This window comes from Dendropsophus ebraccatus, chromosome 1 (genome assembly GCF_027789765.1).
Source record: "Dendropsophus ebraccatus isolate aDenEbr1 chromosome 1, aDenEbr1.pat, whole genome shotgun sequence".
Taxonomy (NCBI): Eukaryota; Metazoa; Chordata; class Amphibia; order Anura; family Hylidae; genus Dendropsophus; species Dendropsophus ebraccatus.
The window spans coordinates 181,656,969-181,684,013 of NC_091454.1; the positions used below are offsets into that span (position 1 = coordinate 181,656,969).

Consider the following 27,045-nt stretch of genomic DNA (forward strand, 5'->3'; position numbering starts at 1 on the left):
CACATTGGTCTCACATTACAATTATGCTAAGTTGCTCTCACACCTGTATCCCAGGTTGAATTACTTTGTTACGATAGGCTGCTTTGCTTTTAAACATGTGTTACACGTAGCATGCATCATACCAAGACTAAGCGAGCATGCGCGCGAAACGCGTCGGTGTTATCTTGCAGCACAATTTTATGGCTTCTATGAAATAAAGTATTGGATTTTAACCTTCTTGGAGTGCCGGAACCATCACTCATTTCTGCACTTTCCATATGTATATTTGAGGCTGTATTTGGTCCTCATGTCAGGTCCTCATAGCAACCAAAACCAGGAGTGGATTGAAAACACAGAAAGGATCTGTTCACACAATGTTGAAATTGAGTGGATGGCCGCCATATAACAGTAAATAACGGCCATTATTTCAATACAACAGCCGTTGTTTTAAAATAACAGCACATATTTCCCATTAAATGGCGGCCATCCACTCAATTACAACATTATGTGAACAGAACCTTTCTGTGTTTTCAATCCACTCCTTGTTTTGGTTGCTATACAGCCTCAAACATACAGCCTCAAATATACGTAGTGTGAACATAGCCTTAAAGGGAATGTGTCACCAGAAAATGTCACTGATTCACGGGCGCACACGGATTCACCAGAAATGAAGATCATTTTCATCTATCATCTGTTCTGTGACCCGGGGAGGTCACAGAATGGCCAGTGTTATACGTAGTGTGAACATAGCCTTATTGATTTTTATTATACCTAGTGTCAGGATGGGCCAATGAGCTGAGGGTTCTAATGCTCTGTCCCCCAAAGTGCTATAGCTTGTCTGACCTGTGCTGCAGTTTATTTATGACAACTGAAACTTTTTTTCTCCCTGGCCTTATTTTACCTCCTAATCATATTCTTTTATTAATTTACTCTTCATCTCAAGGTTTTGGAGACACAAAATCTATGGACGCTCAGGGCAAAACTCATTTTGACTAATACAATCAGTCTAATCTGTAGCAATGGTTTGTAAAGTAGTCAGCATTAGCTAACATATTCTTTGTATTCTTATATTATAATGTGTAAGTAAAAGTCTTCTCGCTATTTTCACAGTTCACAGTTTATACACACAGCTGTATGCTAAATAAAGGTACATGGGCATCTAAAGGACCTCTGTACGCATAGCATGTCATATGGAGGCATATGAAAGTTTTTTTTGTCAGACTCCAGAGGTTTTTAAGTATTTATTTAATGTGTAAAGTTGCATGGTCCTTTTGAATTTTATCTTGTGTTTATCATAAAATAAGATTAAAAAAAAATTACTGCTACCATGTGTAACCTCAGGGTGGCAGTGCAGAGGCTTCTCATGTTTCTTTTACAATAGAACTGTTCTAATTAAGACCCCAAATCTAAGCCGTGCAAATAAGTTACATATTTTACAAATCTGCTGTATAATAGCTATTATATTGATATATTAGCCACCAGACTAGGGTATTACAGTTGGTGGGATCTGTTCATATCACATTTACAGTATCTCCCAAAAGCCAGTAAACCCCTTACATTTTTGTAAACTTTTTTTTATATCTTTTCATGGGACAACAGTGAAGAAATAACACTATGATACAATGTATAGTAGTCAGTGTACAGCTTGTATAACAGCCTCAATTTGGTGTGCCCTCAAAATAACTCAACATAGATTTCTCTGTTTGATATTACTCTTTAGTATTGTTCATTTATACTCTCCTGACCATCTTAGTCTACATGTGTCATAAGGCAAATTCATATGTAATAGTCATTATCTCTGTATTTTCTTCCCCTATTCGAGATACATCTTGTAATGCTACTTTATTTTGTTGTGTCTTATTGGACGCTATGTTACTGTTTTTCTTTTGTGAAAATCCAATAAAATATTTCAAAAACAGAAGGTGTGGATCCAGCACGTCCAGAAAAATTCAAAAAACTGTTAAAACATGAAACTTTATTCATACGAAGATTAAAACTTAGAGCCCATGCTAGGGGAATGTGTCGGCTGGGGCAATACAATACTTAAATAAACTTTTCAATATCTTTCTCCTCTAAGGTAATACTAAATTTGACTTGTTAACAAATAAACGTATAGCAGCATACACATGATGAAGTGACGAAGGCCCATTCTACCTACAGGAAATATCATGTTTAGGAGTTAGGTAGCCTGTGTAGACAGACCAACATCCTCCCATTCCGTGCCCATGTAGTATTGATCCCAGCTGTGCAGACAGTATAAGGTTTCATTGCAGTTACATCCAGTGACTCACAGGGGGACTATCTTTGGAGTTGTTCTCCTTCCTTTTCTTATATGTTTGGCTCAGCCTGCCATAAAGACTTCTTCTGAACATTGCAGAATCATTTAGGAAAACATCAAGGCTCTGTACTTCTATCTTTTCTCTGCATTGTATAAATATGTACTGTATGCCAGTGGGTTGGGGAGTGAGGTTGGGTCTTCTTTATGCTCTGCTTAGCGACCAGTCACCTGGTGCAGCACAGCATTTCTGCGCAGAGGATGTGCAATGAAATGACCTCATCATGAGCAGCTGCACTTGAAGTCCTGCAGCACTGTACAGTACAGGGAGTCTGGACAGCACAGATGTCCCTCCCTGCTCCTCTGTATACATTCTCTAGTATGCTACACTACTGCTGTAGGGTGCCATAGATTGTACATACTGTACAGGAACAGGGTCTCCAGTTTACCACCTTATTCCCTGCCCTTGTACAATTTTGTGCCCCTAAGAAATTTGTGCCTGAGGAAATCAAACCCCACAGCCCCCCATACTATGCCACTGATTATTCAATAAATACTTTTTTGTGGTTTTGTTAAAACACAAGAAGTTTCACTTTGTTTTAACTGATAACCTGTTTTAAAAGGATGTAAACTGATGGTTTTTAACCCCTCCCTGAAATAGCAAATTTCTATTTTCTTTTCATACATTTTCTTCCACCTATTAATTTTTTTTTTTTCCATCTACACCCCTGCCTGGTCAACCTCTTAGAACATCCCCATTTTAAGGTTCTATTAGGTGTTTGACATGTTCTCTCTAAGTAAAATCATAATTTCCTAGAAAGTGGTTACTCAATAAAGCATTGTTTCATTTGTTCTTTGACATCCAAGCAATGTTTTACAGTTGTTACACTAATTGACAATGTATTAAACTATGCCATTAGACAGCAGCCCTTTGTGTTAAACATTCCAGATGGTAAAGGGACAAGCCATCCACTGCAGTTTGTCCTTTAATTTCTGTTCATTTTAAATCTGTTGAATAGTTTTGGCAAGTACACTTGATTATTTTCTTACTTCCTGTGAAAAGACTTGTAAAGGCACGCTCTGATTGTTCCCCTTTAAATAATGATATAAACTATGGCAGAGACAGAGTTCAGAATATTCTTTATGTTTTTGAAAATGCAATGCAAACAGTGGGTGGTAAGCTTGATGGCTATAACATGAAAGGCAGCACTATAACTTTGATGGAACCTTTTAAAGAAAAGTTAACAGTTCCAGAACAGCAGGTAAAGGTTACTAATATGTTGCCAAAATCCCAAACCACAGCCAACTGAGCTGAGCACAAATGGCATCCAAGTTCAGATCAACCCAACAGAATAAAACTGCTACCTTTTCATTACGCTCTAACCACAACATTTACAACATGTCTTATGCCAACTCCACTTGAACTACACATGGGTCAATCTATGCCCACTAAGGCCCTCAGATACCCACCCACACATCCAACAGACTGCCAACTATTCCTATTAGGTTTAAACCTCAGAACGATGCAGCTTTGAGGCCCTGCATCCAGACTTCTAAATTGACTTTTTAGCATGCTGATTATATACTCACTTTTCAATACTATGCCATGTAAGCTATCCAGTTCCACAACTCAAACTCCAGTCATATCCTAAAGAACGTTCACACAACTAATGAGTTTACTATACTCTTCAGTGACACCCCACAGGCCTTGTTAGTAAACTGCTTGAGCTATGCCTCATGATCCCCAATATCAACGCAGATGGCTGAGGTTGTGGCTTCTTTGCAGGCCTAACATTACTCCTACCACCTTGCTTATCACTAATATACAGCACTGCATCTCCCATAATACAGTCTCAAGCCTACTCAAGCCTAATGTAGGTGATGAGCCCCTGAGTAAATTGCAGCTCCAGGGCCATGCCTGAGCACTGGCACTCTTCTATTGTATGTGCGGCAAACACCGACAGCCGGCCAAGGAGTGTACGTGCCCACCCGCACGTGCCCGCCCGCCCGCAGACAGCAGCAGCGACGGGGGACAGAAGGTGGGAGGTGAGTGTGTTTTTTTCATCTTCTATTATCATGGGGGCCATGTACTAAAGCGGGACTACACAGAAGGGGGCCACCTACCAAAGGGGGCACTACAAAGGAGAGGGCCATATACCAATATAAGGGACTACATTGGAAGCCAGCTACTAAAAGGGGGCTACACAAAGAGCCATCTACTAAATGGAGGCTACACAAGGGGCCATGTACTATAGAGGGATGTGAGTGCACTAGGGTCCCACATCAGTGCATCTGCGCACTGGGGTAAGGGGTGGGGGGCAGGATGAGTGAACAGATTGTTGGTATGTTTTATTCCTATTTCTCTTTTTATGTTCTTTTCCTTCTCTTCGTGAACATTGAACATGTAATCACTGAAAATGATGTTGCTTTCTTTATATTGTATTGATAACTAATGTTTTAAAGTATTATCACTAACGTCAATTTTTGTGTGAAAAATTACCTGAAAAATAATAAAAACATTGAACCAGGATGAGTGAACAGCCCAGGGTCCAGGGTAAACTTAATCCGCCTCACCATTCATGTCCTACTGGCGCCAAAGACACAACCCTATGGGTCCTTTTAATTGCACAGATAAATCGTTTAATCGATTGTTTAGTTAACGGCAAAGGTTGTTTTTTTTTCTTTTAAACGATAAGAAGATAAATTGCTATGAAAAGTCGTTAATCTAATCGTAATTGAATATGATTGCGTTCGTATCTATATAGTAACATAGTAAATAAGGTTGAAAGAAGACAAGAGTCCATTAGGTTCAACCTAGGGAAACCCTACTGTGTTGATCCAGGGAAGGCAAAAAACCCCACTCGGGAGACGACAACCACCCCACCACAGGGAGAAAACTCCCCCCCCCCCCCCGACTCCAATGGCAACCAGAACAATCCCTGGATCAACGTATCACCGGAAATCTAATGCCCATAACTTGTAATATTATATTGTTCAAGAAAAGCATCCAGGCCTCCATATGCTGTGAACGATGAGTGTTTACACTGAAAGACTTTTACCAATTATGTTGAGGTCAGCCTAAAAGATGTGATTAACGACATACGAACGATTTTTCATTCATAGTTTGATCGTTGCCGCATTTACACCAGAAGATTATCGCTTAACCCCTAGACGACCCTGAACATACAGTTACGCCACGGAAGTCTGTCACCAGACGACCCTGGGCGTAACTGTACGTCCAGGGTGCCTCTCCTGCTATAAAGTGCGCTCTGGAGCAGAGCGCGCTTCATAGGAGGTGGGGGCCAGCTGCAGTGAGCACCTCACTGTTAATGACAGACTGCAGAGATCGCGCTGCAGCGTGTCATTAACCCTTTGAGGACCAGGCCCAAAATGACCCAGTGGACCGCACAAATTTTGATCTTAGTGCTTTCGTTTTTCCTTCCTCCCCTTCTAAGAGCTCTAGCACTCTCAGTTTTCTATCTACAAGCCATGTAAGTGCTTGTTTTTTACAGGAATAGTTGTACTGTGTAATGGCGTCATTCATTTTACCATAACATGTATGATGGAATTCCAAATATATTATTTATGAGGATATAAATTGGTGAAATCGTAAAAAAGAATGCAATATGGTAACGTTTGGGGGGTTCCTGTGTCTACGTAATGCACTATATAGTAACAGCGACATGACACTATTATTCTATAGGTCAGTCCGAACACAACCATATGCAGATACACAGATTCTCTAATGTTATATATGTATTTTTTTTATGAAATCCTTTTTTTTGGCAATTAAATATTAATAAAATGGGCCTATTGTGACGCTTATAACGGTTTTATTTTTTCACCTACGGGGCTGTATGGGGTGTCATTTTTTCCGCCATGATCTCTAGTTTTTATTAATACCATATTTGTGAAGATCGGACGTTTTGATCACTTTTTATTGATTTTTTTAAAAATATATAATGTAACATAAAATCGGTAATCTGCGCACTTTTTCCCCTCTTTTCGTGTACGCCGTTTACCGGTCGCAATGACGCTTGTTATATTTTAATAGATTGGACAATTACGCACGCTACGGTATATTATATGTTTATCTATTTATTCATTTTTATATGTTTTATTTATATAATGGGAAAGGGGGGTGATTTAGACTTTTATTGGGGGAGGGGTTTTGGGGTAGTGTGTTAGTGTTTTGAACTTTTTTTTTTTACACTTTTGAAGTCCCTTTGGGGGACTTCTACATACAGTACTTTGATTTCTACACTGATCATTGCTATGCCATAGGCATAGCATTGATCAGTGTTATCGGCGATCTGCTCATTGAGCCTGCCTGTGCAGGCTCAGTGTAGCAGATCGCCGATCGGACCGCACGGAGGCAGGTAAGAGACCTCCGGCGGACCGTTTCAACGATTGGGACCCCCGCAGTCACACTGCGGGGGTCCCGATCGGTAAGTGAAAGGGGTCTCCCCCTGTCACTTACACTTAAACGCCGCGGTCGCACCGCGTTTAAAAGGTTAATGACACGCGGCAGCGCGATCGCTGCAGCGTGTCATTGCCGGTGAGATCCCGGCTGCTGATTGCAGCCGGCCCCCACCTGCTATGAAGCGCGCTCCACTCCGGAGCGCGCTTCATAGCGGGAAAAACACCCAGGACGTAAGGTTACGTCATGGGTCGTCTGGGGACAGACTTCCATGACGTAACCCTACGTCCAGGGTCGTCTAGGGGTTAACTCCTTAAACGCCGCGGTGTTTAAGTGTAAGTGACAGGGAGAGTCCCCTGTCACACTGCGGGGGTCCTGATCATTGAAACAGACCACCGGAGGTCTCTTACCTTCCTCCGTGCGGTCCGATGGCATAGCAATGATCAGTGTGAATAATCAAACTAATGTATGTAAAAGACCCCCAAAGAGACTTCAAATGTGTGAAAAAAAAAGTAAAAATCACTATTAGGGTGCCCTCACACCTACCGGATCCACAGCGGATCTCACTTCTGCGGATTTGAAGCGAGAACCGCTGCGGATCCGGTATCAATTCACCCCTATGATAGCACATAATTGCAGCGGGATTGACATCCCTCTGTGAATATGTGCTTTAACTCCCTGGTGCCCGCAGCCCCGCCGTCGCATCCCCCATCCCCGGCGGCGCCACATCCCCCCCATCCCGGCCACATCCCCCCCATCAGCCCATCTCCGGCCCGCTGCCGCGAGCATACATTACCTGCTCGGCAGCGCGGCTGCAGTGAGGCTCCCGGCTCCGGTCCCGCTCAGCTGATCTGAGCGGGCTGGGGGTGGGCTGATGGGGGGATGTGGCCGGGATGGGGGGGATGCGCCGGGGATGCGACGACGGGGCTGTGGGCATCAGGGAGTTAAAGCACATATTAACAGCGGGATGTCAATCCCGCTGTGAATATGTGCTGTCATAGGGGTGAATTGATACCGGATCCGCAGCGGTTCTCGCTTCGAATCCGCAGAAGTGAGATATATTTATTTATTTATATTTTTAGGCTATGTTCACACACTGTTGTTTTGCAGCCTTCTTTTTGTACGTCCATCATTTTGATGGCAGAAGATCATGGTTGTTATTTGTGTCCGTCTTTTGATGATAAAATGACAGAGTCCAAAAAAAAAAATTGCCGCAAAATGACACTGTGTGAATATAACCTCAAAGTTATTAATTGTACTATCAACAGTACAGTGAAGCAAACATGGCAGATACAGCATCATCAAGGTCAAATGAGCCTTGTTCTTAAAGGGTTTGAGGAGTTCAAAACACATGGCTGCATCTTCCAAAAATAGCAACACACCCTTCCACAGGTTCTCAACACTACTGATGTGAATGAGACCATCTTCAATAGAAAATACGAGCTGTAGTGACAAAACGTGGTAATAGGAAAATTAATGGCATTTAACTTTTTTGGGGTTCTTTTTGCCCCAGCATTTCTTCCCATTTGAACATATTCCTATAATAAGGACTTAACACGTAGTCCACTATGGTTCATCCCATTGATCTTTATTTATCCTATATACCCTTTTTTATTTTGTTTACCCAACCCCCGACCCCCCCCCCCCCCCCCCCCCGATGCTGCACTGTCAACTAAAATCACTGTAGCTGTGCCTGTGTTTTCCGCGGCGGGTCCTGGCTGCCAGCTGGGGACCGCCGTTACTGTTAGCACCGGTGCTGACAGTTAACCCTATAGGTACTTCAGTAGGCAATACCGCATCTATAGGGCTTCAAACAGAGAATTCTCTCTCTAGAGAGGGAGAGGATTCTCTGTCTGATAACCATCGGGGCTTTGCGATGTGATTGAGTAGGCCGGCGGAGAAGTGAAGGAGGAAGGGAAGGCCGGCACGAGGCCGCAAGCTCTGCACTCTCCCTTCACTCCCCTGCCACTGTTAGAGGTTTCTAACAGCGGCAGGGGACAGAGGAGAGCGGACAGAGACGTATCAATGACCCATGGTTGTGAAAGGGTTAAAAAAAAGTCATTTCCAATGCAGGTGCAAACTGCTCCAGCCATTATCGATATAACAACATGCCTTGGTACCAAGATGTGAAATCTCATAAAATTATAATTTTTATGCATGAAAGACCATTATTTATCAATGTTAAATTACCATTTTATTTATCATTGACTGATTGTTTTTACCTTCAACAAAACATTGTAAGAAACTGTAGCTGTAAGAGAAAGTAGGAGGTACTACTCCTCATCAATCTGCATCTCAGCAGACTTCAATTTACCAATTTCCGCACATTGCATTTGGAAGTTGTGCAATGGACTTCATCTATTACATACACTAAGGCACTGCAGACATTATGAAACCTGTTTATTCCTTCCTCCCTCTTTCTGTAGTGAGAGAAGAACTTATAGTCATAGTCATGCTCCCCTACTTACCTACAATGGATAAAAAGAGATAAAACATGAAACAGGCTCTTAAAGGGGAACTCCACATAAGGGAAACTTGTTTTCTATTAAAAGTACATTAAAAGTTATATAGATGTGATTATACAATGTATTACCATATCTGTACGGTTCTGCCACACTGGTAGCTGATCGAAATCCAGGAAGTGAAGAATAATGGCCTCTGTGCAAATCCACATTGTCTCCTGCTCCTTCTGCTCCCCCACCTTAGGAGACAAATCTTCCATGCCTCTGTCTCACAATGTGTGTGTTTGCTGAGCACAGGCTGATAATGCAGACAGGGGGCAGGACGTGATGTCACAGGAGGTTTGGCTGGATCCCCCAATCCTCTGAGTGATTCACCATCTCTGACCAGCCAGAAGCAGCTGCTGCAACTTCACTGCAGTGAAATTAGGGCTGTGTTCACACATGTTGGAGTGTTATTGCAGTACTGCAGCTTATTCACAAAAATGATGCAGTAACACAATTAAATTATGCTAAATGGCACAGAGGATCAGAGCCGACACTGCCAGTCCCACCTGGACAAAAACCAAGGCATAAACAGCATATCCCATGTTAGGCTATGTTCACACCTTGTAAGAGACCAGTCTCAGAAAAGATCATCCTGGCTGGTACTGCAGTAACGGCCGGATGATCTTTAGCGCCACTGAGTTCTGATGCGGGCACATCCGTGCGCACCCGCATCAGAACTCCCCACTGCACACAATGGAGCATGCTCCATTGTGTGCACTGACAGGGTTTTCTGTGGCTGCTATTCATTGAATAGCGGCCGCAGAAAGCTGACATGTCAGTTTCTATTGGCGCCGCTAGGGATCCCACCCGGAGTGTATACTATGTGTATACACTCCGGCCAGGATTCCCTCAGCCTGCAGCACAACGTAAGTTCTCTACTAATCACGGCTGTTGCAACAGCGGCCGTGATTACTGTGGAACTTACGTTGTGTGAACATGGCCTAAGATAGTATCAAATAAAGTCCTTATTGTGGGGCTCAACCTCAAAGATAAAAGAAGCTTGATCATAATACAGTATGTGTGTGGAGATGAAAAGAAAAAAAACATAGAATTTAATTAAAAAAAATCTTTACTTTATTACAATATCTGTGTTACAGGTAGAGAATAGAGCGTGCTGTGTGGGTGGGACCAAAATGAAATGATACAGTACTGTAAATAATTCAGTAACACAATGAAACTGCAATGTGTGAACACAGCCTAGATGTTCTGCAACAGCTTTGGACGGGGAATGGGCAGGGTGGAAAACTGTGACAAACAGCTGAGGGAAAGCATTGCATTCTGGAACCAGTGCTGCATTCTAGGAACTGCTCAACCAGGAGGTAAAGAAACACAATACAGAACAACCCCCCCCCCCCCCCCAAACAATAGGATTTTTGGTAGTTTTAAATCTGGGTATATATAGATTAAGTAATGCTATTTGCTTCTGCAGAAGGTTCTTTTTTTTACCTCTACCTGGAGTATTCCTTTAAGTTCTAAAACAGTAACAAATCCCCATAGCAAACCTCTCCTGCCCTGGACAGTCCCTGACATGGACAGAGGTGGCAGTAGAGAGCACTGTGTCAGACAAGAAGGAATACACCACTTCCTGTAGGACATACAGCAGCTGATAAATACTGGAAGGCTTGAGAATTTAAATAGAAGTAATAGAAATCTGTACCCCTGACTACCCCTTTAGGCTATGTTGACACACAGTATTTTGTATAGTTTTTTGGTCAGTCTTTTTCCAACCAAAACCAGGAGTGGAACTGACCTGGCCCAATTATAATGGAAAGATTTGCACAGTTTCTGTGTTTTCGATTTGCTCCTGATTTTGGTTAAAAAAAGACGCACAGAAAGACTGTGTGAATAAAGCCTTAAAGGGGTACTGTCCGCCCCAGTCTGCATGAGGACTTCTCTACACAGTTGTAAAGCCTAAATTCTGCAGTTTTCATACCTTACATGATAATAAATTTTTCGGTGCTTGGTCCAGCGCTTATGGTGCCGATGTGGGCGGGGCAAAGTGGTGCAGTGGTCGTGAAGCCTCGCCCAGGTGGCACAAGCGTTTTTCACTGGACCAAGCACCAAGAAATCTATTATAAAGTAAGGTATAAAAACTGTTGAATTTAGGCTTTTTAGCTGTGTAGAGAAGTCCTCATCCAGAAAGCGGGTGACAGTATCACTTTAAAGTGTATAAAGGTGTTCAATGGTAAACAAGTAAATTAACTTAAACAAGTAAATTAGGCTGGGTTCACACTACGTATATTTCAGTCTGTATTGTGGTCCTCATATTGCAACCAAAACCAGGAGTGGATTAAAAACACAGAAAGGATCTGTTCACACAATGTTGAAATTGAGTGGATGGCCGCCATTTAATGGCAAATATTTGCTGTTATTTTAAAACAACGGCTGTTATATTGAAAAAATGGCCGTTATTTACTGTTATATGGCGGCCATCCACTCAATTTCACCATTGTGTGACCAGAGCCTTTCTGTGTTTTCAATCCACTCCTGGTTTTGGTTGCAATATGAGGACTATTATACTGACTGAAATATACGTAGTGTGAACCCAGGTTTAGCTGCGTGAAAACGTTTAAAATATTCCTGCAGTTACATAGAAAATAATAAAGAAGGTATTTTTACCTCAGCACACTTCCCAGTGTCCTTCTGTGGTGTCTACTATCACTTCCAAGACAGACTTGTGTCAGCAGTGACAGCCCATTTAGCCAATCACTATGTCACTCCTAAGAGGAGTTTGGCTTGGTTCCTCCGCATACCCCATCATATCCAAATTCTTCCATCTCAGATCCCATACTTGTCTCATCTCACAAAAATGTGACACTATCTCTGAAGGAAAAAAGAGGATCCAACAGCACCTCATGAAAATAGTTCAAGTATGGCCACTCAATAGATACTGGATGCACGCAGGTAGGCCCACAATCCTTGGTGTGGGCATTATAGACTTGTGAAGAAAAGGATTCCCACAGCATCCACAGCAAGTGTGTTTTTTTACACATCAGGGTACAGACCGAAGCTTGATAAAGACCGATAGGTCGAAACATCGCTGTTCTGTATGCTTATGTGTGAATAAACACGTTTGCTTCTACGTGTGGATTCTGGAATCCTTTTCTTCACTATCTCTGAAGGGTCTGAATGAAGTATGAAGGTGTAATGTTTCTAACTTATTTATGTGACAAAAAAGCGATTTAGTCAAAATGTATATATTTATTGTAAGAATTTTATTGGTGGATTGTGCGTGTATTAACCCCTTCATGACCAGGGTCATTGATGCACAGATGTCCAGGTCACAATGGAGCAATTTTTCTCCTCGGCTTCTAAAAGCCATGAAACTTTTATTTTTGCACCTACAGGGGGGGGGCGTCATTTTTTAAGCTACGATTTCTTGTTTTTGTTGGTATGATATTGGTGTAAATGAAAAATTTGACCGCTTTTTATTATTTTTTTCTGATTATATAATATAAAAAAACAGCATTTCTGGTATTATTTTTCACCGTGCAGGAAACATATTGTGATATTTTAATAGATCAGACAATTCGGCACGCTACAATATACAATGGGGGACATGTATCAAGCAGAAAAATCATATCTTTCGGCGGAAAGTGCCCATTTGCGAATAATTTTACTCAGAAATGGCCGTTTTGCGAATAAAACATTTGCATATGGGCACTTTCCACCCGGTACGCCAGGGGGGTGGAGAGGGGCTGTGGAGGTGGCGTAACGGGGGGCGCGGTCTCAGAGTCCGCTCTATTCATCATTTTTTAGCCGGAAAAATAGTCAGGAAATCTACTCCAGCTCTCAGCTGGCGTAGGTTTCCTGCCATGCGCATCGGTGCACACAGGATTTTTGTAGAGGCAGTCCGCCTCTACATAAATCTCCATAGTGCTGGAGCTGCGGGGACATTTTTAAGTCCAGCGTAGAAAACGCTGGACTTAATAAATGTCCCCCAATATGTTTATTTATTTCCTACATATTTTTATAATGGCCAAGGAAGTGATTAAAATTTTTTATTGGGGGTTTATTTAAAAATATTTTTTTAAATTTAAGTTTACCAGATAAATATTAACAGTTGAATATGCAATCATGCCATAGCATAGCATTAATCGGTACTGTCGGCAATCTGTGCATAGATTCTGCCTGAGAGCCGCTCTGACCCAACGGAGGTAATTGGTTTACCCCCGCCTGTCCATTTAAGCTATCGAGACCCCCGCAGCCATAACAGGTGCTTTTGCTGTCAATGACTTCCTTAACCCCTTCAAGACCAAGCCTATTTGCACCTAAAAGACCAGGCTCATTTTTCAAAATCTGACTTGTCTCACTTTATGCGCTTATAGCTCAGTGATGCTTTAACGTATGCTAGCGATTCTGAGAATGTTTTTTCGTCACATATGGCACTTTAAATAAGTGGCAAAATTTGGTCACTACTTTGTGTGTTTTTTGTGAAAAACATCAAAATATCATGAAAAATTAAAAAAATTTGCATTTTATGAACTTTGAAATTTTCTGCTTATAAAAAAAGAAAGTCATATCACATAAATTAGTTACTAAGTCACATTACCGATATGTCCTCTTTATTCTGGCTTCATTTCATAAACATATTTTACTTTTTTAGGCTATGTTCACACTACGTATATTTGAGGCTGTATAGCAACCAAAACAAGGAGTGGATTGAAAACACAGAAAGGCTCTGATCACATAATGTTGTAATTGAGTGGATGGCCGTCATTTAACGGCAAATATTTGCTGTTATTTTAAAACAACGGCTGTTATATTGAAATAATGGCCGTTATTTACCGTTATATGGCGGCCATCCACTCAATTACAACATTATGTGAACAGATCCTTTCTGTGTTTTCAATCCACTCCTGGTTTTAGTTGCTATGAGGACCTGACATGAGGACCAAATACAGCCTCAAATATACATAGTGTGAACCCAGCCTTAGGGTGTTAAAGGACTTAGAAATTTATCATCAAATTACCACATTTTCGTGAAATTTTCCAAAACTGATTTTTTTAGGGACCAGTTCTTTTTTTAAGTTGATTTAGTAGGTTTGTATACTGGAAACCCCCATAAGTGACCCCATTTTGGAAACTAAACACCTTAAAGAATTAAAGGACAACTCCGGCGAAAAATTTTTTTGGCTTATTTAACACACATTACAAAGTTATATAACTTTGTAATGTGGTTAAATACCCGGTCTGGCCCCCTTCCCCCACTTTCCGACCCCCGACCCCCCACCCCAGAAGTTAAAGAATATATACATTACCTATTACGGTCGTCACGGTCCTCTTCTCTGGTGTCGAGTGACGTCAGAGCTGGGGGGCGGTCCGGGTCTTCTTCCTCTTCGGCGTCTTCATTGAGAGTGAATGGGAGAGAAAAGGCTGCTGGTGCACATGCACACCAGCAGCCTTTTCATTGGCTGGAGCGCATCACATGGCTTCCAGCTTGCTCAGCCCTGATTGGCTGAGCTTGCTGGAAGCCATGTGATGCGCTCCAGCCAATGAAAAGGCTGCCGGTGCGCAAGCGCGCTGGCAGCCTTTTCTCTCTCATGGACCCGGAAGCAAGAGACATCGCTGGACGGCGGACGCAGGTGACGGTGAGGCGGACGGCGGGCGAATGGAGTGGCGATCGTCACCGGAGGGATGGTGAGTATGGTGTCTGTGTGTGTCTGTGGTTTGTTTTTTTGGGGGGTCCCGCCGGAGTTGTCCTTTAATCTAGGGGTATAATAAACATTTTAACCCTACAGGGGCTGAAGGAAAGTATTCACCATTAGGCCGTAAAAATTAGAAAAATTTTAATTTTCCAATAATATATACGTATAGATTAAAGTTTCTCATTTTCAAAAGGAACATGAGAGAAAAAGCACCCCAAAATTTGTAACGCAGGTTCTCTTGAGTACTACGGTACCCCATATGTGGGCGTAAACCACTGTATGGGCACACAGCAGGGCTCAGAAGGAAGGGAGCGGCAATTAGTTTTTCCATTTTTCCATTGCAGATTTTGCTGAAGAAGTTTCTGAGCGTTTGCAGAGCCCCTGTAGTGTCAGCAGAGAGAAAAAAACCCATAAGTCACCCCATTTTGGAAAGTACACCCCTCAAAGAATTCATCTTGGCGTAGGATGAGCATTTTGACCCCACAGGTATTAGAGGAAAGTATTCAAAATTGGCCAGTAATAATGAAAAACTCGATTTTTTCAAATAATATGTTGGTTTAGTTTGAAATTTCAAAATTTCACAAGGAACAGGAGAAAAAATGTACCCCAAAATCTGTAACGCAGGTTCTCCTGAGTAGAACGGTACCCCACATGTGGGCATAAACCACTGTATGGGCACACAGCGTGGCTCAAAAGGGAAGGAGTACCAATTTGCTGGAGCAAAACAGCAGCTAGTAATGGTTATTAGAATAGCGCAGTTACTAAAATAAAAAAAAAAAAGAGATTACAGGTAATGTGGGGTGGTTACGGGTCACCTGGGGTGGTTACGGGTAATCTGGAGATGGTTACGGACAGTCTGGGGTGGTTACGGTCAACATGGGGTGGTCACGGGCAACCTGCTGTGGTTACGGGCAACCTGCTGTGGTTACGGGTTAGGGGTAATTTGGGCGTAAACTGCAATTATTACTATAATAAAAAGTGTGTGTTTTATTTTTTTGTATGCTTGTCACTTTTTGTACTTTGCACATTCATTTTCACTATATTACTATGATTACTGTGATATTTTCTATCACAGTAATCATAGTTCAGTGACAGAGACTAAATCGGTCTCTGTCACTTAAAATTTTCAGAGTTGGCTGGTTGTGGAGCACATGCGCACTTCATAACCAGCCAGGACGTTGGGGAGGAAGGACCTCCCAGGATCAGGTGAGTATATGGGGTGGGGTGGGGGGTGACTGGGGGGCGACTTGGGGGGGGGGGGGACGGGGGACATCACTTTTTATCCCCTGTCACCAATCATTTATGGTGACAAGGGATAAAAAGTACCGGCGGCACATGGCACAAGCGATCAGCAGTATATAGTATATACCGCTGATCGCTTTTACCGCAGGGGGGTCCCCGATCACTGCCCCATGCTCTCCGCTACCTCCGGTGGTGAAGAGCATGTGGCTTTCTTTCATTTTTCTTTTTGATCACTGTGAACAGACATTAGTCTGTTCACAGTGATGGCGGCGGCCATCTTGGATCTGATAGCCGCCGCGGGGAGGGGGGGTTAGTGATCGGGGCACTAGGGGGGCTGATCTGGGGTCTGATTGTACTTATTTCATGGATTCACGATGGGGGGAGATGAAAAACAGAGGCGGCACCGGCCATTAGTGACCGCCGTATCGGCGGTCACTAAGGGGTTAATGGAGGTCAGCTGCGGGATCGCAGCTGATTCTCATTATCTACAGTGCTGCAGTCAGATGAGAGCGGGATCGCTATCTCTGCATCACAAAGCCCCTGTCAGTCAGGAATGTATATATACATTCCTACTGCACGGGGTATGTGCAATAGGAACGTATATATACATGTTACTGACGTGAAGGGGTTAAACGCAGTGATCGCTATGCATCGCAGTGTTTAAGGGATTAATGACAGGCAGCTGCATGTCCGCGGTGACTGCTGTGGGCAGGACCGCTAACATTTCTACTGCACGGGGCATGTGTAATAGGAACGTATATATATATATATTTATATGTATGGCTGACGTGAAGGGGTTGACCTCTCCTGGCCGGTTGAACCTGTGCGCATGTAATGCAGATGTAATGCTCTTGAAACATTGTGTGGCAAAACGGTATTTATTAGAGCAAGTGGCTGAATAGGTTATCGATCACTGCTGTGCTCTAAAAGCAGTGGTCTGGCTAGTGTACAGTATATATAACTATAGTATACATATGTATATATATTATACAGTATAGGCATACACTATCTGTATACATTTACATTATAACTATATAGATCTATATATAACTAGATCCACCAGCCGCACCACTGCTTATAGAGAAAAGTGGTGGTCAGTAACCTAGGAAACAAGCTGTCAACAATGGGCGGGAAAGAGCAGCATATCAGGAGAAGGAGGCAAGTTTGTTAAATGAGTATAATTAACTTGACGAGCCCTACAAGTATTACTATTTAGTCCAAGATGAGAATATGCCATTAATGTTTCCCAGTAGTAAATAGTGAATTTAGCATATCAAACAACAGATCCCCAAAACCTGTACAATACCTAAAGCGTGCGTCTTCAGGTACAGCTACACCTACAATAAATTCTTTAGAAGCAGTGCACCTTTTTAGCCAAGACAGTCTGTAAGGGAACAGATCACTGTTAGAATTGCTACATTGCTCTGTACTTTCAGTTCACTGACTCAACTTCATTTCAACCACCGGAAACCCAAGTTTTCGAGCAGAGGTTTTGCTAGCATCAGAGAAAGAGGAATCGAGCAGAGCGGAGGGAGGAGAGCTAAGAGCTGGGGCTAAGAAGGTTCCTCTTGCTCAGCCTGTCAGGGCCTAAGGTCCAGCCTGGGTGGGTGGGGAGTGCGGTGAAGGGGGTGCATGGAGGACGACATCTGGCTTCCCTTCCTGTAGAGAAGTCCTAGGGCTGGGCAGCGTATCCCGAGGACAGGATCACCATGGAAGATGTAAGTTACACACCAGCCTCTCTTATTAACCCATCCTCCTTCATTGTCACCTGTTTATCGAATCAGTGCTTACTTGACAATCCAGCAGGATGGGCTTGTTAACCCTTTCCTTCCACAGGGATGCAGTGATGCTGTAAGTGTTTCTGACCTTCTGCTATATTGCTGAGGAGTCCGACAGTCAAAGTAAACTTCAGTCGCCACTTCTCTGCCAGCTTGGGATGGTCTGGAAAAAAATAGGAACAGAGAATTGTAAATGTTAATACCAGTATAGAAGCATAATTGTTCTCTTAGTTCTAGGCAGTGAGATTGAGCTGCTTGTCATACGTGATACATGACTTCCTCTTCACTGCAGCTGTGAAACAGTTAAGTAGGTGTCCTCTTCTGCACACCGCAGAACCCTGGTTATGTACTTAAATAAAGATGCTGAGTACAAGCATTACAAGGAGCTGCCTGTGATCCCTCCCGGTGCTATCTGCCAGATATCCTAGCTGTAAATCCCTGCCTTTCTTCAGAAATGTAGTGACAAGAGGGAAAAGTACAGACCACAGTGAGGTCACCTCATTACTAACATCTCTGCCTTGGATATGGAGAAATAGATAGGAAGAGGAGACAGAAGCATTCATCATAGATCAGCAGTGCTGGTAGTCATCATGTCCTGTTTTCTTCGATTGCTGGCTGCACAGAAGGGGTTACTGCAGCAGCAGCTGTGTGTCAAGCTGTTGTAGCTTCTCAGTGCAGTCCCCAGATTGTACTCTGAATTCAGCAATGTTTTTCAGCTGATTAAAAGTTTCCATCTCCATCACTTTCACACTTGCAATCCAGGAAAGCTAGGATACAATGTCAAATAATGTAACCAGGATTACTGATTCTGATGATAATATAATATCATATTGTGTATGTGTATTCTAGTAAAATGTCATTTCCAACTAAGAAAAGCAGCATAGGTCCAACACAGTAATCCCTAAACCAGAGGTAGGGAACCTTGGCTCTCCAGCTGTTGTACAACTACAACTCCCATAATGCCTGGGCTTTCCAGGCATGATGGGAGTTGTAGTTTTGCAACAGCTGGAGAGCCAAGGTTCCCTACCCCTGCCCTAAACTATAGACAGACACAGCCGTACTGCCACAGGTTGGGGACCAAATACAGGAACATAGTATTGGCTGTCATTAGTGGTTGTCACCCTTTGGGTATACATTTAGAAAAGGTAATAGGGGTATTCTCAGGAAGACTCCAGGATTTAAAGGTGTCCTGTCACTACCTGCAACATGTCTGTTCTAGTGAACATTTGTCTCCCTCTTTGCTTCCTCTTCCTCTAGTATCCCTTGTAAGGCTGGGTTCACACACAGTATGACACTGGCCGTTCTGTGTCAGCAAAGTTCATCTCGGCTGGTACTGCAGTACCGGACGATGAACGTCACTTCTTATAAATTGGGATGCGGTTGCATTTGGGTGTGCACGCATTCCAATTTACCATAGCCGACAATGTAGAGTGCGGCCTGAGCAACACTTTACATTGTCTGTTCTGTCAGTCTTGTGTGGACGCTATACAATGAATAGCGGCCGCACAAAACTGACGTCAGTGCGTAAGAAATCCTAGCCGGAGTGTTTACAGTGTGTATACACTCTGGCCGAGATTCCATTGACATCAATGCAATGTATTTTATATGTATTAAGTAATATAAAGGAAAAGCCAGCTTACCCTCTTTCCTATTGCTTCCTAGCTCGGACTCTCACTCCAACAGGTGCCACGAGATACATCCAACAAAAACTCTGAGTCCAGCTTCCAGCAAATAGTTGCAAAAGTAGGTTTATTAAAACCTTCGTCCCCGTACACACACTGCAGTGTGTGTACGGGGACGAAGGTTTTAATAAACCTACTTTTGCAACTATTTGCTGGAAGCTGGACTCAGAGTTTTTGTTGGATTTTATATGTATTAAATGAAAAAATACATTGTGTGAACTTAGCCTAAATATAATATAAATACTGAGAGAGATTTATCTGACAGATCTTTGAAGCCAAAACCAGGAACAGACTATAAACAGACAACAGGTCATTAGGGAAAGACTAGGATCTATCCCTTTTTAAGATCCATTCCTGGCTTTGGCTTCAAAAATCTGTCAGATAAATCCCTCTGTGTAAACACACCATTAGTGTTTTTGTTTTCCTTGTTAAAGGGGTCTGTCTGGGACTGGCAGCACTGAATGGACAGTGTCATTTTATAGACACAAACCCCCGCTGTTACCAACTAGTTGTCAATTTATTTCTATATTTCCAGGAACAATAAGAGGCGGGGGGGGGCAGCACAATGCAGAGTGCTAAGAAAACATGCTTTCGAATTCTTATTTCACAAAGATTACAAATGTTTACAAAAATAGATTAGAAGAAATGACAGGAAACCTTCCTGTCCAAGATTATAAAAATAGAGCTGCATTTAGAAACAGCGCCATTCTTATCCACAGTTTGTGTGTAGTGTTGCGGCTTAGCTCCATTGAAGTGGAGAATGGAGCAGAGTTGTAATAGCACACAAGACCTGAGGACATGGGTGGTGCTGTTTTGAGAAGCAACTACGTTTTTCCAATCCTTTTATCTCAAGTCATTGGGGCAGTCCTCAGAGGCTTCTGCCTGCCAAGCTGACTCTGATAGATTAATAGATTTCTTATACCCAAGTAGTGAGAGATCTATTAATCAAGGCTGTTGGGACAGGGAGACACTGCTGCGGACCACCCCAATGACTCGTCACTTAGGTAGCATGAAAGTGATAACAGGTTCCCCTTAAAGGACTTAGGTGTCATAAGAAAAAGTTTTTTTTTCCATAACTGCTCTACTCTTGTTCATGTTCTGTGTCCAATACAGTTACTGTTCAGTCTTTAGTCTTAGCTGCAATGCTGAATACTACCTATTAGCAAGAATGGCGCTGTTTATGAAAGTAAGCGGATCCTTTTTTCTAGTATCAGGCAAGTGCCAGAGTCATACTAGAGTCATATTATACTCAATTATGTATTGTGGTGAAGCACAGATGGTACCAAGAGCTAAACTAATAAGCATGTTACTATGGTAATGTCGAAAGGCAGTTCTTTACTTCCATATGTATAAAAAGTAGGATCATATTTTTAACTACGATTTAAAGGGCAAATATTGAATAGTGACATGTCAGATGTTTTGAGGTCTGAGTGGTGAGATTCCCACTGATCACTGAAATAAAGGGGCCGGAGCACTTAGCTTGGGTTTGTGCCCCTTTTGCCTGTGTTCAGCTCGGTTTATCTCTCATTAGAAAGTGGGGTGAGTGGTGTATGGATATATAGAAAGTCTATAACACTTTATATAACTCAATTTACTGCAGACGTAGAGATGGGCCTAGTATAAACAAAGGGCAGCATTTTTAGTTGATCACTTCTGCCCATTATGGCCAGTTCACATGGAGCATTTCTTTGAGCAGAGAACGAGGGAAGCGGAGGCGTGTGAGCCCTTCTATTGACACACTGTGTGAGATTGAGGCAGGTGGAAGATACAGCTTTTGCTCCATGTGAACAGGCCCTTAGTTTTAGTGAGTAATTCCTTCCTTTGTATGTAGTCCATTTTACATTTCACTATAGATGTTACAGTATCATCTAGCTGCAACATAAATACAAGAAAGTTGTTAAAGTTTATTTAGATATGCCACTATGAATACAAAAGGCCAGACTGAGTGAAAATGGCCCAGATTGTTGCCTTATGAGCGAAATTACACTGAAAGTTTTCTAATGTCCATTTTTTTCCCTTTGTCAGTTATCTAGCTGTTTAGTAAATCCTGTTATTTGACTTGACATAATGTGACACTGTGCATCAAGTTGCTTAGAGAATAAAACATTCACACAGTAAATTAGCTAGCAGCAGGTTCTAAGTGCCCTCTGTTGCTGATAACTGGGCATAAAAGGGTATATCCAGCTCCTAATGTTGGCATCCCGCCTCCTTGTGGCCTGTTTGCAGCTGCCGGAGTCAGTCAGGAAGCCAAGAAGAGCCAAAGTTACACAATTTTTTTCCATTTACTTCAATGAAAATTGTGTTAACAGTGTACCCACAGTGTAAACAGTGCCATCACAAGACAGGAGTTTAAAGTCATGGTTATGCAACAGTAGTGGTGCCATAAGTGTCCTAAATATTGCAGGGGTAGGGAACCTTGGCTCTCCAGCTGTTGCAAAACTACAACTCCCATCATGCCCATCCTGTCCAGGCATGATGAGAGTTATAGTTTTGCAACAGCTGGAGAGCCAAGGTTCCCTACCCCTGGTTTATTGGTACCGCTGGTTCATTAGTCAATAAATGTTATTGCGCTAAGCTGTGGCATGTTGTGCCAAGATACGCCAACACCAGAAGCAAAATGTGCTAAACATTAAAGGGGTACTTTGGTCTGGGGGTATTTTTTACCAATGGCCGGGGAGGGGGTGGTTATAATCGTCGCAGGTGACTTACCTCCCCGGTTCTAGTGCCAGGTCCCGGATCGCGGCGTCCCGTACCCCAGTCCCGCGGCCACTTTCTGGACTGAGGTGCCGCATGAGACGTGACGTCTCAAGGCAGCTCAGCCATTCAGCGACCGTTTATAACCACCACCTCCCCGGCCATTGGTAAAAAAATACCCCTGGACCGGAGTACCCCTTTAGGCAGTTTTGCTTTAGTTAATCTGGCCCTAGGTGTGAAACCAGTCATAAGAGGAAATGAGTGTTCTGTGATATGAATCTATTAATGACCGTGGTGACTAGATTATTAATGTTCTGCAACTAAAAGGCATGGGGGGGGGGGGGAGGGGGAGTTTACTGAAAATGGTATTTTATACATTAGTCTAGAAGTAAAATCTGATGAACATAATAGATTTAGCGCATCTTTGCCCACCCCATGCCACACACCAATATCTACAACAGCTACAGCCTGACAGATAATGATTATATATTACACCGATTTCTGGCATAAATGATGGCCAGTGGAGTCCATGCCTGTCCTGCCATGCTCAACCCATATTTTTTTAAAGTGGCTAGTGGGAAGCAAACTGTGAAGAAGTCATGCATCTTTTATGTAAATGTAGCCTAAGCAAATATTTGCCACTTTTGTATGCTGTTTTATTTGTCATGCAGACTTTTATAAATCCTCCTGACTGAGCTAGGCATAAACATTCTGTATAACATGGTGTCAATATATCTATATGCTGTCATGCTATATTCTATATCTGTAGCTTTTGTGAACTGGCTATCTGTTTGGGGTTTATTATAAGGTCAGTTTCATATGTATATAAACACTCTCACTTCTTACAATATTCTCATTTACTTCTACTTCCATATAACTGGCTGCAGGAGTTTAGCCCAAAACAAATGCAAAAGTACAGTGCAAAATACCACAAAAAGTGTGCTTAAAGGGGAACTATCAGCAGGTTAGACAAATCTAACCTGCTGATATGTCCCTAGTGCACGGAAGACACAGAGGAGGAAGGAATGCCTCTTACCTTCCTCCTCGGTGCTGTTCCAGTGCAGTTAGTCTTTTAGGTGCAGTAAGGTCCGGTGAGACAGTTAGGAGCACTGGGGCACCTGTAAGGAGCACTGCCCTGGGGAACCAAGGTAAATGAGTACGCAAGTGGGGACCCAAGGTAAATGTACACTGGATGCAAGTGGCTATTAAAAGGGTTATCTGAAGATGATTGGTGGTGGTGTAACCAAAGTAACCAAAGGACCTCTGTTAAAGATGAGTACGGAGATCCTTAATCCCCTCGGTGAATGGGGTTGCTACACACATGCTTGACCACCACCCATGATAGCCAAGTACAGCACTCAGCTAAGCTTTACAAATCCCATAGAGACTGAATGTAGCAGAGACCATAATCAGTAGGGATCCCAGCGGTCAGACCCGCACCGATCAGTTATGAGTTGCTTTTAATCCATCTATGAGGTTAGATGAGAACCTTGCTTTAGTTGGGACTCTACCAAGACTGCAGGCCATGGCAATTTTGCCTTCAGCTCTCCACTCCTACACATATTATGTGTCTTTATAGATTATTGTATGTGTCAGTTCGATGTCTTTTTTTTTTTTGCTGTAAAAATGCAACAAAACCACAGTGTACAATGATCCGCAGGCACAGATGCCCATACCACATGTACCTGTGTGCTCTTTTTTTTTTAATCCTGTGTACTAGGTATAATTTGTCCTGTATAATCTGAGAATAGATGTCATTCTCATTATCTGGTCTTGTATGTATCTCCCGTTGAGTCTAATTCTTAGAAGCGTTGGCTGTACAGTAATTCTTGGTATTCATTCTTATTCTGTATATGTAGGCACTGCACAGTACCACTTATTTTCCTTTAAGCTTTATGTGCTCTAAAATATATAATATATGTATATATAGTGGTGCCTCGATTTAAGAGCGTACCGGGACCGTACTTGTAATCCAAATCCACTCTTAAACCAAAGCCGGTTTTCCCATAAGAATTCACTGATATGCAGACAATTGGTTCCACACCCCAAAAATAATCATTTTTTTTTACTCTGAATAACATGAAGAACAGATGAAAAAAACTATGAGAAACAGCTGAATATGTTATATTATAACTTACTGTACAGTATAGCAAGCTGCATGTGAAGTATAATGTACAGTAAGTGCATAAACCTGAAAAAACAGCAGCAGTTTGTAGATACAGGATGGGACTGCAGATCTCTATAATTCAGTCCCTGTCAGAGGTCTGTGTGGTCACATGACAGCAATGAGCAAGGGGGTGTGCGTTCAGCATGGACCAGAAAGTGAAAATCACAGAGCTGTGGAGGAGGGCAGTGACAGAAACTTTATATACAGCAGTTTGAATGGCTGAGTGTAAGTAAAAACACATTATAGCAGCAGTGTGTATAGATGAGTGTAAGTTCAGGCACATTATAGCAGGGATGGAGAGGATCGGAAACACAAGGGCTGACGGAGACTGCAGGGAGTATGAAAGAATGAGCAGGGCAGATGTGGGCACAAATGCAGCACTCTCTGTCTGGGGAGAGAGGGGTTACAGCTTAAGGCTATGTTCACACTATGTAAAAGTACGGCCGTTGTTGACATCGGCAATAACAGCCGTACTTTGTACGGGTGAACAATGCATATTGTTCTATGGGATCCCGGCCGGAGCGTAAACACATCGTATGCGCTCCGGCCGGGATCCTGCACGGGGCCGCAAAGAACTGACATGTCAGTTTTCTGTGGCCGCAATTCAGTGAATTGCGGCCTTAGGAAACCCTGTCAGTTCACACAGTGAAGCGAGCGGCTCCGACAGTAACGGCCGGGATGATCCGTGCAGAGACCGGCCGTTCCGTGATCCGGCTGGGTCACGGAACAGGCGGTCTCTATACGTAGTGTGAACATAGCCTAAGGGTAGATCCTCATGTACAGGATCTGCAGCGGATTTCACGCTGCAAGTTTGCAGCGAAATCTGCTGCGGATTCTGGTAATGTGAAGGTCTATGGGGTTACATATCCGCAGCAGAATTTTCATTCCACTGCAGATATGTAACCCGTTCCCTTTAACCCCCCGCAGCCCGTCCTCCACCCCGAAGCATAGACTACCTGCTTGGCGCCGCGGCTGTGTGTGAGGCTCCGGGCTCCCCTCACTCCCCATCAGCCAATCAGTGCTGCCGTGCAGTTAATATATGCTCCGGGCCGGTGCGGGGGATTAAAGGGATCGGGTCACATACTGGCAGCGGAATGAAAATTCTGCTGCGGGTATGTGACCCATTCAACTTCACACTACCAGGATCCGCAGATTTCGCTGCAAACTCGCAGCGTAAAATCCCCTGCGGATCTGGTACGTGTGAAGCTACCCATAAAGAGATTACCTCTACAGTCCTGTCCCCTGATGTAAGCCCCAGCCCAAAGTGAATCTGTCATGATTTGGAAGGTGAGGGAGACTTCCTGGATCAGAGTACAGTGCTGTAGACCACCCTGTGCAGACCATGCCCCTCCTCCACTCCCCCTCCCACCCAGTACAGGGAGCTCTTAAACCAAAGCAATGCTCTTAATCCAAGTTACAATTTTGAAAAACTTTGCGCTCTTCATCCAAGTTGTTCTTAAACCAAGGTATCAAGGTATTTATATATATATATATATATATATATATATATATATATATACTGTATATATATTACCATATAGCTTGTTCTGCATGCTGGGTATACATGGACACTGCACATCACTACTTCTCCTGTATGTTCTGTCCTGTATGCTGGGTATAATTCTTAGTATATGATCTTTGTATGAATACTTCACAGTACTAAACACTAAGGTCATTTGTATGTCTGGGAAGCTAGGTGACAACTCCTAGGGGAATTCAGATTATAGTTTATATACAGGGATATGTTTGTTTATAAACAATGCATAAACATATTATTATATCACATAAATATATTCCATCCATCCATCTCACGTTGTAGAGATCAGACTGATAAATGTCTTTTTGCTGTACAACTATAAAAATACCATGTCAACAGCTCACAGCACCTATCATCTCTACACTCCTGAGGGAGCCGTGGTGGCAGCGGAACACTCGGGATGCTTGTCTCACCTGACCCCTTATTTTTTGATCCCACACATGGTGATACATTTTTTTTTACTAGATTTTGTTTTTGGTATACATACCACATTATTCATTCCCATCTGTTAATCCAGGTAGGATCCATGTTGTGCAATAGGGTCTAGCGTCGGTATGGGGTATCTTGTCTTGAACACAAGCAGGATACAGTTTGATATGTTTCAAGTGTTGTTCTATTGTTTATAGTCAGTGTGCAGGCTTGTCTCCCTTATACTGCTCCTTTTAGATTGTTATCATACCATTATTCTCAATGAAAATTTTTTGATGTGCAACCTCTTGTATGCATTTGCTTTCTTTTTTGGTGACCATTGTGTTTTAGATTATATGTCTGGTATGAATTTCAAGAGATTTTCCTGATGTATGTAGTCTACCATAAAACTATCATCTAACATGCTATCCAGGGGCTTCTTTTTCAATGCAATCAATTGAAGAGTTTGGGCAGTAAAGTCAGTATACAATCAGTGCGTTAGTAGTAACATGGATGGTGCATTCACATGAATGGTCTTTAATTTGAGAGCTGCACATTGCAGACTTCTAATATAAATGTATACATATTCCGGATCATGTACTATTGCTGGTACACCAGGTATCTAGCATGTATGAAGATCCCCTACAACTGTTTCCTACACAAATTCCTTTTTTGTTGTCTGCAAAAAGGGGATGTGGTTGTCAAGAC

General features: G+C 42.7%; 2 protein-coding genes across 2 annotated transcripts in view; one reads left to right on the forward strand and one right to left on the reverse strand.

Annotated features, from left to right (window-relative positions):
• Window positions 1-27,045, reverse strand: part of PCSK6 (proprotein convertase subtilisin/kexin type 6) — a 319,024-nt gene that overhangs the window by 208,382 nt on the left and 83,597 nt on the right. Inside the window, exon 5 of the mRNA XM_069985423.1 lies at window positions 17,863-18,012. The gene's annotated coding sequence lies outside the window, so the exon portion shown is untranslated. The remainder of the gene's footprint in view (window positions 1-17,862; window positions 18,013-27,045) is intronic.
• PLEKHO2 (pleckstrin homology domain containing O2) overlaps window positions 17,622-27,045 on the forward strand; it is a 42,802-nt gene continuing 33,378 nt past the window's right edge. Inside the window, exon 1 of the mRNA XM_069985427.1 lies at window positions 17,622-17,789. Coding sequence (XP_069841528.1) covers window positions 17,781-17,789 — 9 coding nt within the window. The 5' untranslated portion in view covers window positions 17,622-17,780. The remainder of the gene's footprint in view (window positions 17,790-27,045) is intronic.